The sequence below is a fragment of the Numida meleagris genome, chromosome 2 (genome assembly GCF_002078875.1).
Source record: "Numida meleagris isolate 19003 breed g44 Domestic line chromosome 2, NumMel1.0, whole genome shotgun sequence".
NCBI lineage: Eukaryota > Metazoa > Chordata > Aves > Galliformes > Numididae > Numida > Numida meleagris.
Window position 1 is genome coordinate 135,012,354 of NC_034410.1, and position 12,825 is coordinate 135,025,178.

Below are 12,825 nucleotides of genomic sequence, written 5' to 3' on the forward strand. Positions count from 1 at the left end.
GTACTTCCCTCTAATACATGAGTTACGTGCTCAACAAGTACTTTCTGCGCAGATTACATTTCCTCATTCAAAATTCTGATAGAAATTCTCTGATAATAAAAAAGCCTCCTCTATAAATTTATAGGTGCCAAAGCACAGTACAACAGTGAGTAACAAGAATTTGAGAGAAGACATATTCAACCACTACATTCTTCTGAACATATACATCTCACATTCCTCTTCCACTGGAAAAAATAAATTCTCCTGGGCTTTCATTTATTGAGCTGGTTTTACTACTCTCCTGTTTCTTCTACAGTTACTTCTTCACTAATGCTTCTGGTAAAATATAATATGCAAAATAAATTTCAGTTCCCTAAATTTCACACTTTTTCTAGAGAGTACTGCAGTAAAATACTTACCAGGACATTCTGGATATGAAACACCCAAAAAACTGCTGGGCCAGGGCCTGTGCCAAGCACCTCCTTGTCAGTGGAGTTTCATCTATAATCATTGCGCTGTGCAAGAGATTTGTGCTGGACCCCCATAAAAAGAGAATAATGCAGTGTAAGCACCAGCTCAAACAAAACAACCCCCAAAAAAGAGAGACCTTGCTTTAAAAGCCAAAACAAATACAGCAGTTCTTTCACTGGCTTTCCAGTAAGATATCAGTACCTTTTTTTTTTTTTTAAATGACCTTAATCTAGGCAGATCTCTTGCTACTATATATACACACAACTTTTCCTTTATAGAGCCAAAGTAGTTGAATTGGTGAAAATCTTCTGAATTCATAGTACCCTTTCTCAGATGAAGAAAAACATAACACAATTAAATGTTTATGTTTAATCTGATGTTAAATATTTCATGAATGGTGAATCTAAGTCAGAAAACCTCTGCCAATTTTTCGTTGAAGATGATGCAAATCCAACATCTTTAGAAAAGATAATAATTAGAAATGCTGTTAAAAGCCTATAATGTCAACAAGAGACAGCTTTTCCAAATTAGGAAACCCAAAACTCATACAAATAATAACATCATGTATTTCTCAATAGTCTCACAGTTTCTATGCTCACGGATTTCGAAAGCGACACTTTCTCAAATACTAACCTGAAAATACTCATAGATGCATAAGCAGCTACTTCAACATACGCTTCATCGATAAAAACCGTCTTGAAGCAGGAGTATGGATAGCGGCAGGTAAGAATCTCCTCATAGAATTCAAAAACCTCATGAAGGTACGACGTGGTATGTTTGAGCAATGGAAGTAGTTGGGGCAAGCAAAAGTGAGTCACCTACAACGGAAAAGTTTGGTACAGGACCGGTGAATACATTTCAATCCATTTATGTCAAATTAATTATGTAACACAGAAAAAAAAGCAAAAATGGGAGGAATACTACAAATCTAACAGAAAAAAAAAAAGCATTTTCAAGCTGTGATAACAATTATAATGGCAGAAAAGTGCACCAGGATATCTACCAAAATTGTGAGAGCAACAAGAAGCAAATAACTGTTTTTAAAAATATGTCCAATGATGGTACCTACCTAGTTACATCTATCATTTAACACGACGTGACATTTTTTTGGTGACTTTGTAGCCTAGTGTCTTTGGGAGTATTATTTTTCTCCTACATAATGAATGAGACACATATCAGCTAGTGAAAGCAGTGTTATTGTTTACGAGATGATCTGGTATAGCTGAAGCAATGAGTAACCTTCAATATTACTGTTTTCTCCACAAAGTTACGATGCAGCCAACAAGTTGACTTCAGCACAGAAATGAAGTTTAGAACAGTACGTAACTTCAAGTCAACTTTATACAAGTCTAATTATAGAAATTTCTATAGAAATTTATCAGTTTGCTCTTCTCAAATCTCAAGGACTAGTTTGTTTGTTTGTTTTTTTAACAGTAACTAGCTCTTTACTACAAAGAAAAGGAGACATCTATGAAGATTATTACCTCATGCATGTATGGATCAACAAGAATTTCAAAAGGTCCTATGGCTAGGGAGATGTTAGAAGCAGCAGTTGGAATAGCCAGCATATAATGAAAAGTCTTCTTTCTCATATCATGGGTATATACAGTTTCCACCAAATCTCCGTTCGAAACAGCCACCATTGCAGCATCCACAGTATACTCAAGTTTCCAGGTACACAACTCAGAATATGAATCAACACAAGGAAACCAAAATCTAGGGAAGTCAGCATGGGGGAAAAATGGTTAACAATTATGCTTATGTTTCACAAATGATATTTCTTTCAAGTTCCAAACTCTATCTTTTAACTTCGTCAATGCTGACACTATTCTACCATACAGTAATATGTATTAATAGACACTGCTTTCACAAAGCACTGCAAATGTCTTTGCCATCACCTCCTGAGCTTTAATGACTAGAAATCCTAATTGTTAGATACTATTTCACACTGGCGAGCTCCTTTCAAGCAGAAATTAAGTTTTCAAATGTTCAGCCTTACCAAGAATGCAGGGAAATTGTATTTCTTACACTTTGAGATTAAATAAGAACTGCAGTCTAACATTCTTACCTTGTAGAATTTTGATAACCACATGAAAAGACGTGAGCACCTCTTTCTGCCATGCTGCCCTCCATGTTGGGTACCACAAAATGAAGACCTCCTTTTGGCTGGTCCAGAGAAAAATTTATGTGCACCTTTAGGACTTTCAACTCTGCAGTATCAAGATAGAAATTAGAGTACATACATAACTTACGTGGAAGTTATTTCAGAATAATCATTCAGTTTTAGAGTAATGGTCTTTCAAGATTATCTGTTTATTTCACTCTCATAGACATACAGGTTCACCTTACAAAGCACAAAACGAGCTTACAAAACTGAGACCTCTTAGGCTTAACTCACAGGATATGAATTGATGAGAATTTTTATTAACTGATAAAAATTTCAACTGGAGTTCCATTTAACCTTCCCACTCCTCAACAGTAAAGAATCTTTACACAGTTATTGTACCCTCACCGTGATTTTGTTTGTACATTGCGGTAATTACGTTATTGAAATAATTTTCTACCAAAACTGCATGTAACAGGCACATTCTAAAAAAGTTTGCTATTGTAATTTGCAGTTTATTAAAACTTCCTATTAAAGTTTTTCCTGTAACTGAAGCGTCTTTGCTTTGGTTTAGTTTAATAGAAATCTCACCTACAAAGAAACACACAAGAAAAGAAATTCAAGTTAAATGAAGAAGTCTAACCATATACTGGCATTGCAACTTTGAGAAAAAAATATACCTGTTTTGAATATTTTCCTTTCAAGGCTTGCAAGTAACACAACAGGAACTTAAACAAAAATTACAATAAAATAACAAAAGTATTTCCCAGTAAGATGTAACTGACAATACTGCACAAATGTTTCCTAAGTGAGATGGGAAAAAATATAGCTTTATAAACAACATGTAAATAGACAAATTCTTGTAATTATTTTCTTTGTTGACTTATGTATACTTTAAGCAGGTTCAAACATTTATAATTTAGCACCCACCACACTCCATTATACCCACAACCTCATATATACCTCTGGGCTCAGTACCACCCAGAGTTTGTAAAGGGTGCTACAACCACTTCTCCATTTTATCAAGGAGCATGAAGGTATTTTTCAGACTTCAGCTGGAAAAATGAGTGACAACAAAAGAAAACAGTAATCACCATTTAATAAAACAACATAATGATATTTCTATTTATTTAGATGTCTTATCTTCCTATACAAACTCACAGACAACAATTCTGAGGCATCTTAAATTAAGATTTTGGTAAATGGTCTCTTTACCATCAACGTGTTTCCACAACTCTGAGGGAACCTTAATGCAGAGTTCACCGTTTCCAGCATCTGGGTCCACAGCACTGACAGCGGCAGCGTAGGCGTTGGAAAAATAGTTGAGATTCCTCCTGTCAGAAATAGCCGTTTAATTCTTAACGTATACACTGAACTCAAAAAATAAAAACAAAAAAAAATCAACTTTTAAAGTGACATGATTTCTATACCAAATTTCATGGGTAAAAAGAAAAATATTTTTTGGTCCTTAGAAACAATTCAAAAAGAAAAAGTTACAATCATTCATTTATTTAGGATGCAGACAAACTTCTACAACAGAGTTGCAGCTGTTTAAGTGACTATACATTAGCTGACAGCACATTTCATTCTAAAGCAGTAACATTACTTTACTTGTGACTTAGATTAATTGTTTCCTACGAAACGAAGAGGGACATATGTGTGTTTATTGTTACAAGCTGAATGTCATTATTGTTCGGTATTATCATATTCACATACTGAAAGATTCACCAGTCAAGTTTAGAAATAACTTTGCTTTTGCATCTTTATGCTACAGCTTTCATATTTCTTCAAAATGGATTTTTAACTCTACAAAACACGGGCATGACATCTCTCTTAATTCTAATCCTCTAGTACATAGATTTCTCTCTGAGGAGAAAGTGATTCAGTTACTCATCACCTCTTCCTTCCAGAAAGAATTCCGAGCATTTAGCTGAGCACCACTGATGAATCCAGCAACTGTGGGGGCAGAGCTGCAGTCAAGCATAAAGCTCTGCAGTGGTGCTGCACTACAGTGGAGTAAATTAACTTTTGGCTGCAGACTCCATTCTTCCATGGAATCTCAAGTCTACACAAAGCAGACATGATCTAATTTCAGGATTTTACTTTCTTTCATCTAACCGCTCTCTATTCACCAGCCACCAAGAAAATGGCATTCAACCCAAATTATGGTACCTGACTTGGAAGAACAAAGGATAATTAGCTACACCAAGACCATCCCAGAAGTCTATATATGTCAAACACCATGCTTATATTCTCAGCCTTACTCATCTGAAAATCTTAGCCAAACACTGAAATATACTGAGGACATATTTTCATCCACTGCTGATCTTCGGCAGTGATAGTGCACACATTCCCTGGTGCCTCTACCAAGACCACGATTGGTAAGAGCACTAAACTTGTCTACTTAGCTTGAAAGCTTCTGAAAACAGGACATTAGCAGTAAATGGGATTAAACACAGAAACACTTAAATCTTAAGTTTTAATATACAGCTATGATTTTTTTTTTCATAGCTGAAGCGCGCCTAAAGATATTTGGATTTGTATAGTGGAATATACTTGAACTACAGCTCCAGATGAATCCAAACCAGCTTGAATTTTTTTGGTAGACAGCTTTCAGTTGGTTTAACTCCATGACCTGACTTACAGGGATTCAGAGTAGTGCTAATGCTGAGGCACAGGAGACTATCGGGGCATCAAAACCACCACAACTAATACTGCTGTAAGCTAACTTGAAACAGCATCCTACAAAGGTAAGCAAGTATCACTGGAAAGACTGTCTTTTAAAAAGACTGCACAACTGAAAACTACCTTTGTAATTAAAGAAATTAGCAACAGAAAACAGTAACACTCGTATTAGATTATGAAGTCTCCAAGTTCTCTCACTTTAACGTAAACTTGTTCTGAGAATTCATGACTGTCAACAGGGGACTCTTTTCCAGTACATCAGTAGGGATTTTTTCCAAGTTTGAGTCTCACGATGAACTTGTGGTTACATTTTAAACATCAATGGATTCATAGTCAGGAAAAGGTTATGATTTTATAACATGAAAGGTAGGCTCCAGAGGGCTTAACATTTTACGGGAAACAGTCTATTCTGATATTTCTATTTTTGTGAAGTGTTCCAGTTCAAATGGGTGATTCATTGTAAAAGGAGTCCATTAAAGACTTAGTACCACAGACTAATCTTTTCATAGGTTACACTACTCTCAGGATATGACCATTTTAAACAAAAAATAGAGCATAAGCCAAATGTTACATCCCAAGAAATAAAGATAAGTTTTCCTAACAGTAAATGTACGCTAACAGTGAAAAAGTAGTATGCATTCATGAGTTTTCCTGGTAGAGACACATTTCATTAACAGAACAGACACAAAACACTGTTAATTACTGACCAAGTATGTGCTGCTGACTGACTGGAAATGAGCAGTCTTCTAAAGACAATTTTTTTTAAAGCTACTCACTGATTCCTAATACCTCCATGTCAACTTTCTATGGCATTTCTCACTACTAGGGGCAGCAATGCTAAGTAACTGTTATGCAGAGCAAACATACAGTTTATAAACCACTTTCTTTCTGCAGCATTTAGCATCAACTTCATAAAATAACATCTCTGATCCATATGTAATTCATTACTACTTTTACTCTTGTATTTTGCTTCCTAACTACAAATCAGTACTTACTTCTGGAGTCTAATTCTAAAATAAATAATATAGTATATCGAACTATATATATAGTGCTATATAATAATATAGTATTATCAAACATATATATTGCATGCTATACGTATATATGTTACATATATACATTTCTTACTAATTTATTGATAAAACAATCTGAGCCTTTGTCACATTGAAAAAACTTTTCTTGTCCACAGCTAAGGGCTTGCCGTCTCTTTTTCCAAAACTTCTCTACACTTCAGCTAGGAAAAGATTAAGCAATGACAAAGCGCATCATGAGTTTACAACCAGAAGAAGAATCCTACCAGTGGAAAAGAAAGTTAGTTATTGCAGCAAATCACAAAGTAGCACATACTCAATTCACCAGCAACTTGTCTGTTTTGTGCATAGGTTAAACGCTGAACCCTGACCTCTCAGATGAAAGAATATTACAACACATACTCTGAAGGCTGTCACAAACATCTCTTCCGCAGCTTACTGCTGCTTGTATCTAAAGCAACAGTGAAACTGGCGGATTCCAAAATGTCTTTAAGAACTACATGCTTCATGTTAAAAAAAAAAAAAAAAAGCAAACTAAAACAAGCAGATGAATTAATAAATAAACAGGTATACACTGCTCAAGGTTAAAATTATACGGAATAGAGTACATACACACAGGAAAGCATTATGGGCACATTAGTGACCTATACAAAGGTACATCTTCCTCTATATCAAAGCAATAATAAAATGCAATAGTTTCTCAAACTTACACCACAGTTATCACAAATATGTGAAGCGCGTATCCAGGCAAGACCAAAATAATCACCAACTTCACTTATCAGATCAAAACAGAAGTCCCTTTTGCTGTGGCTATTTAACAGTTTACACTCTTATAGAAAAATAAAACAAAAAAAAACACAGAAGAATAAAATATCTGCTTTGTTCATTTTAACTGGGAAGGGGCTGAGACACGAACAGTTGTCTCAGTAGTCAAATACAGGCTGTGGGATTTCTGCATAGTAGAGCCTGGAAAAATTAATTCCACTCTCCTCATAGTGACAAAATCAAGAAAGCTACAATTTACAATGAAAACAGGGAAGAAGAGGACAACAGAAGCGGCTGTAACGCTACAGCAACAGGTCTAAGACAAGACCCAAACAGACATGCTCCAACGCTATTCACAGGCTGGAAGCAGTCCTTACAAGCTCTTCCTTAAATACATGAGCAAAATGGGATTCTCTGCCACCTTGTGTACAGAGTGCAAACTTATACACATTGTTTTATACTTGACAGTGAACTGCTTTTTAACTTTTCAACACTTTTTCTTCAGGACAATCAGGTACTGACTGTTAAAAATGCAGTGATGCCCTGAAGATTCAAGAAGAAATCAAAAACTGACATATTTATATAATAATCTAATAAGGTTTTCAGTTTTATCTGAATGATGTTTTGGGACTGATGGCCAAACTATCAACGGCATAAAAGCTAAAAATAAATTTAACATTCTAATAAAAGGTTTATATGAATTACACAGGTGTAATGAAACACAGAGGCTTTCTTTAAGTTCTAATGACAACATGAAAACCACAGTCTGCTCTCACCCGCTCTCGTGTTTCACTTGGCATGTCCCACCTTCAAGTTTCATTTACTGCTCTTCAACAGGATAATTTGAGGAGGAAATAAAATTTTAAAAAGAGGTGATGTTCCACTGTACCACTAGGATGCTAAACAAAGAATGTTCTTTCTCCACAAAATGACAACAGTCTCGTGATTTTATCAGTTCTCTCTCCTGATTCCCTTCTTAACATAATGGAGCGCTGTGATTGTTTCAAATGCTTCTCCTCTCTCACAGATGGTAACTAGGATAGCGGAAACACAGAATGATGGGTTTCGAAAGGACCTCTTGGTCCAACCCCTTCTCAAGCAGGGACACCCAGAGCAAAGTGCCCAGGACCACGTCCAGGAGGCTTGCAGAGATCTCTAAGGAGGAGACTCAACAACCTCTCTGGGAAACTTGTGCCAGCACCCAGCCAACCGCAAAGGAGAAAAAACAAGCAAACAAACAAACAACAACAATCATATTTCTTCATGTTCAGAGGGAACCTCCAGTGTTTTAGTTTGTGCCTACTGCCTCTTGTCCTGTCACTAGATACAAGCTAAAGCACGAGAAATTCCCTCTGAACACAATAAAACATTTTTCTACAGCTCAGGTCATCAAACAAAGGAGAAGTTTGCCCAGAGAGACTGCGAAGTTTCCACCTCTGGAGATACTCAAAACTCAAAATGGACACAGATCTGGGCAACTTGTTCTAGCTGAACCTACTCGAGCAGGGGAGTTGGACTAGATGACCTCAGGAGGTCCCTGCCAGCCCAGAGGAGTCTCATTTCATATCAGCCACTGTTTAACAGGTATAACACTTTCACTGAAAGTCTTTTAGCAATTCTGCAAGTGGTAATCTCCACCAAGCCATCCAAAAGAATACGTGAAAACATGAACATAAGTTTCAGCAAGGTGAAAAGAGAACACACAGCGAACACATTTGCCATTACGCTTCTCTTACCAAAAAACAAATGGACATGAGATTTTTATCAAAGTTTCTTTATCAGCAAGTAAAACCAGGTAATACAACAGATTATGCTTCATAACAAAAGAAAACGCAACATCTATGGAGTTTTAAACACATCACTTACTGCTTTGACTCATGGTGACAAACCTCCAGCGTTGGATCATTGTAGATGAAAGCTGCTTCCAAATCATTGACTCTTACTCTGTAAATCCGGCATTGCTTACTGTTCAGTTTGATTCTGTTCAGGTTTGCAACTGTGGGAAATATCGTCAGTTCCACGTAGCCCTAGGAAAACACAAATCAGCACTTCCTTTAAGGTCTTTACCAGTTTACCAACCAAAGATATATTAAAAATAAAACAAACCTAATGCATTTCCAGAGGAAAATTGTAAGTAAAATGTTAATTTTGTACTTAAAAAAAAATAATTGTTTTTTCTTTGTAGATGACTAAAACACATTTTATTTCATATAATTTAACACGTGAATTTCCCCAGCCACAAAATAAATAATAATAAAAAACAGAACTTGAAAAGGACTGATAACCATGTTTATTTTACTGCCTTATTTGCCTCTGCTGACTAGACATCAAGTTTATTACCAACCTTTTCCATCCCCATGTTTTAGGTTTAGGCCTTTAAGCTTGAAACAATGACTCCTAAAATCCGAGCAGATTCCACTCAGCCATACATCTATATTCACAAATAGCCTCAGTGCCTTTAGGCCTCATCAAATCCCATGAACTCACATGAATGCTACCAATACTCAATAATTTTATCCTTAACGCCAAATAATACTGTTAAAAGTTAATTTTTGACTGCAGATTGCTTTGTGGTATTACCTACTTTCCTTTAGAAAGCTTTGTTTTAGAAAGCTTTTCCTCGCAGAGGTTAGAACAATCAGTATTACAAGGTATTTCATTTGAGGCATCTCTATGAATGACACACTTAAGAGAAAGCATAAGAAGCTGAAGAACATAATCAGCTTGTGTGTGTAGCTGTACCCTCTAAAATAACGAAGGAAACCCACACTTTCCATTTCTACTTTCATATTTTATTAAAACATACTTACTACAACAGACTTCCTCTGAAAATTTATGTTGTTGATACAAACTACCTGGTGAGTCGTGCTGGGAAAAAAAAAAAAAAAATCAAAGTAGTAAGGTTCTGCATAATTATCAGAATTTAAAATAATGTTTCAACAGTTTCATATAATGAGATCATACAGTATATGGTATAGACAAATTCTGCACACAGTATGTATTCGTAAGGGGAGAATTTGCAATGGCCTATGTCTCTCACTTAAATAACGTATGTTGCACGCAAGGTCAGAAAAGTTCCAATAATGGCCAAGTGTAGCATCATATTAGTATAAATCATACTAACAACATAAGGAGGTAACTCCACAAGCTTTTGAACACTGTGTAACAGTATGTAAAAACACAGCATTACTGATAGCTTGAAATGAAGTTCTAACATTTCAGTGATGGGCAATAGCTGTGGCTTCCACGTTCATTGCAGGGGAGCTGGACTAGACGGCCCTCAGAGGTCCCTGCCAACTCTAAGGATTCTCTGATTCGATGATTCTAATACTGGAAGTGGCATGCAGCCCTAACAATTGCAATCTGAGGAACACACACCTGATGGGTTGCTTCTCAGACATCATTTACAAAAGTAGGTTCTATATGCAAAAAAAAAAAAACATTGTAGTATGGAATTTTACAATTAGAATGTTATAAAAATGTATTAAACAATCATGATATATTAATCAAGATCAGTACTGTAAACAAGTCAAATACATTCACTTAAGTTTTGAGTTGTGTATTAGAACTCTTGGTAAATATAACTTTGATTTTATAAGTAAGAGATAAAATAATAACTCCAACATTTTTAAAATCTTTTCTGCAGTTGAGGGCATCTTCACAACACTTGAGAGTACTGACTCAAGATACAGCCTTGTACCAATGCAACTTTTACGCCATGCCACACATTTTATGAACATACTCGTGACTGTGCATTAAAAAAGGATTTGTTTTCTACTGAGAGACTTGAATAAAATTTCTACAAGAGTAGAATAAAAATTTCATATCCAGTGAATTCAATCATTACCTACGCACCAAAATTCCTACGATACCATCAGTAATTGTCTTAAAAACACAGATTTATAAGGAAATTCATAAGGAAGTCACAGAGTTATAAAGAGAAAGACATGAAGATTCTCTGGCATCCACAACCAATTTCTTTAAAGCCTGGCTATAAACTAACTGTAAAAAATGATCATTTGCTCAGACCTGCTTGCCAGAAAAGCTTACTTTTATTTATAAATGTACTCGTGTTTATACATTAAAAAGCTTGTGAGACTAGAGGGCTCGACACACCAGTAAGAACGAAACGTGATAACATGATCTATGGTGCTGATACTGCCGGGAAAGATCTCTAAGCTTTGAGGAACACAATTTAAATTTCTTTGCAAGACGAGACTGCATGCTTTACAGCCTTGCCGACCATGAGATCACACAAGACAAACCCTGCAACACACGTGTACTGAGAGCAAGCTTCTCCAAGCAAGATTTTCAGCCTTCTCATGTGGACAATCACTGCTAAACTGGAGGCCCGCTCCAAATGCATCAGGACCTGAAGTGTAACAATTTTTTAAGAAACAGATACTTATAATTTGTACGGCCTTGGGCTCTCAAATCCCTTGTCTCCTTTCTTCCTGTTCATTCTGACCAGCAGCACTGCGACACACCACAGGCCGTCAGAAAGGCATCGGCATCCTCCTCGCTCGGTGGCTCTCGCTGCTCTTCCCCGTGCTACGCTGCAGGCGATCCCTCATCTCCACAGCGGGTCCGTGACTGACGGGTCAGGCATCTCCAGCTCGGGTCAGCACCATGCTTGTAACGCAAGCAACGCGTTACATAACCCTTTACAAGGTAAGTCGCAACCCCTCCGTCTGCTAGGGAACGACACCAGCTCACGCACCAGCTACGGGAACCAACCGGCTTAACAAGATCACTGAGCGCCGTGGGGGCTGCGGAGTGGCCGGACGGGCACAGCAGTTCCCGCTGACAGGACACCCGACCGGGGCAGGGGAGAAGCGGCGCGGGGCCGCCCACGGCTCGGCCTTACGAGCACAGCTCCGGGCTGGGCCGGGAGCTCCCGCGGCTCCTTCTCGTCAGGGTTGCCGGGCAGGGCCGAGCGGGGCTGCGCGGGGCTCCCTTAGCAGCGCGGCCGCCTCCCGCCAACGCGCCCCGCCGCGGCAGCCGCCGCCATTTTGTCGGCAACCTCTCACCCCGCCGGGTGAAAGGTCACAGGCAGCCCGAAGGAGCTTTGCTTCTTTAAGACGGTAAAATCTCTCGGAAACCTATTTTCTTTTTCACAGCGGCGCCCCGGTGACTCTCGGGGGCAGCCATAGGTGAAAAAAAAAAGGAAGAAAACAAAAAGCCCAAAGTAATCCAAGACGCGTATTGGGGGGGGTTGTCAGGTCATGTCCGGGCGCATGCGCTCTACGCACCTCTGGCGCAGCTCCGAGCGCGATGCGTGCGCATGCGCGTGCCCTGGGCGGGGCGTCGCTGCGGCGGGAAGATGGTGGGGGCAGCCGTTCGGCGGGCTGCTTCACGGGGCCTTGCGGGAATCTACCGCAGCTGGTTAGAGAAACCCGTGCGAATGAAGAGCCAGCTAGCTTTTTTTGGTTCCCGCCCCCAGCGTGGGTTTATTTCAACAGCAATAGCGCCTCAAGGGAAACGTAAACGCCGGCGGCGTGCTGTGCCTCACAGCAGAACGCCGAGATAACTGAGGTAGCCAGTGTAGGGACTTCTGCAGTGGGAGCAGTAACGTGCCCTTGCCCACGTCAGGGCTCAGGCTGCACAAAGCCAGCGCCTCACCCCATCCACCTGCTGGCTGCTTACACACTTACGAACCTCTCGCTATGTGTATTCATTAGGGAAGTTCCAGTGCTGTAAATGTACTTGGAATGCACAAAGTTAAATTATCTGTAGGCCAAACTCGAGGGCATGCCCAAAGACTGATAGGAAGATTGTAAAGGACTGCAG

At 38.5% G+C, this 12,825-nt stretch overlaps 1 protein-coding gene across 3 annotated transcripts in view; it reads right to left on the reverse strand.

Annotated features, from left to right (window-relative positions):
* The window catches only part of TAF2 (TATA-box binding protein associated factor 2), a 58,620-nt gene extending 46,385 nt beyond the window's left edge, over positions 1 to 12,235 (reverse strand). Inside the window, exons 1-8 of one of the 3 annotated variants that reach the window (XM_021386399.1) lie at positions 11,445 to 12,235; positions 9,846 to 9,900; positions 8,902 to 9,062; positions 3,770 to 3,888; positions 2,519 to 2,660; positions 1,935 to 2,166; positions 1,084 to 1,268; positions 399 to 512 (exon numbers count right to left, since the gene is read on the reverse strand). In XM_021386399.1, coding sequence (XP_021242074.1) covers positions 399 to 512; positions 1,084 to 1,268; positions 1,935 to 2,166; positions 2,519 to 2,660; positions 3,770 to 3,888; positions 8,902 to 9,062; positions 9,846 to 9,900; positions 11,445 to 11,497 — 1,061 coding nt within the window. In that variant the 5' untranslated portion in view covers positions 11,498 to 12,235. The other 2 variants (XM_021386401.1, XM_021386400.1) reach the window with 2 other exon arrangements.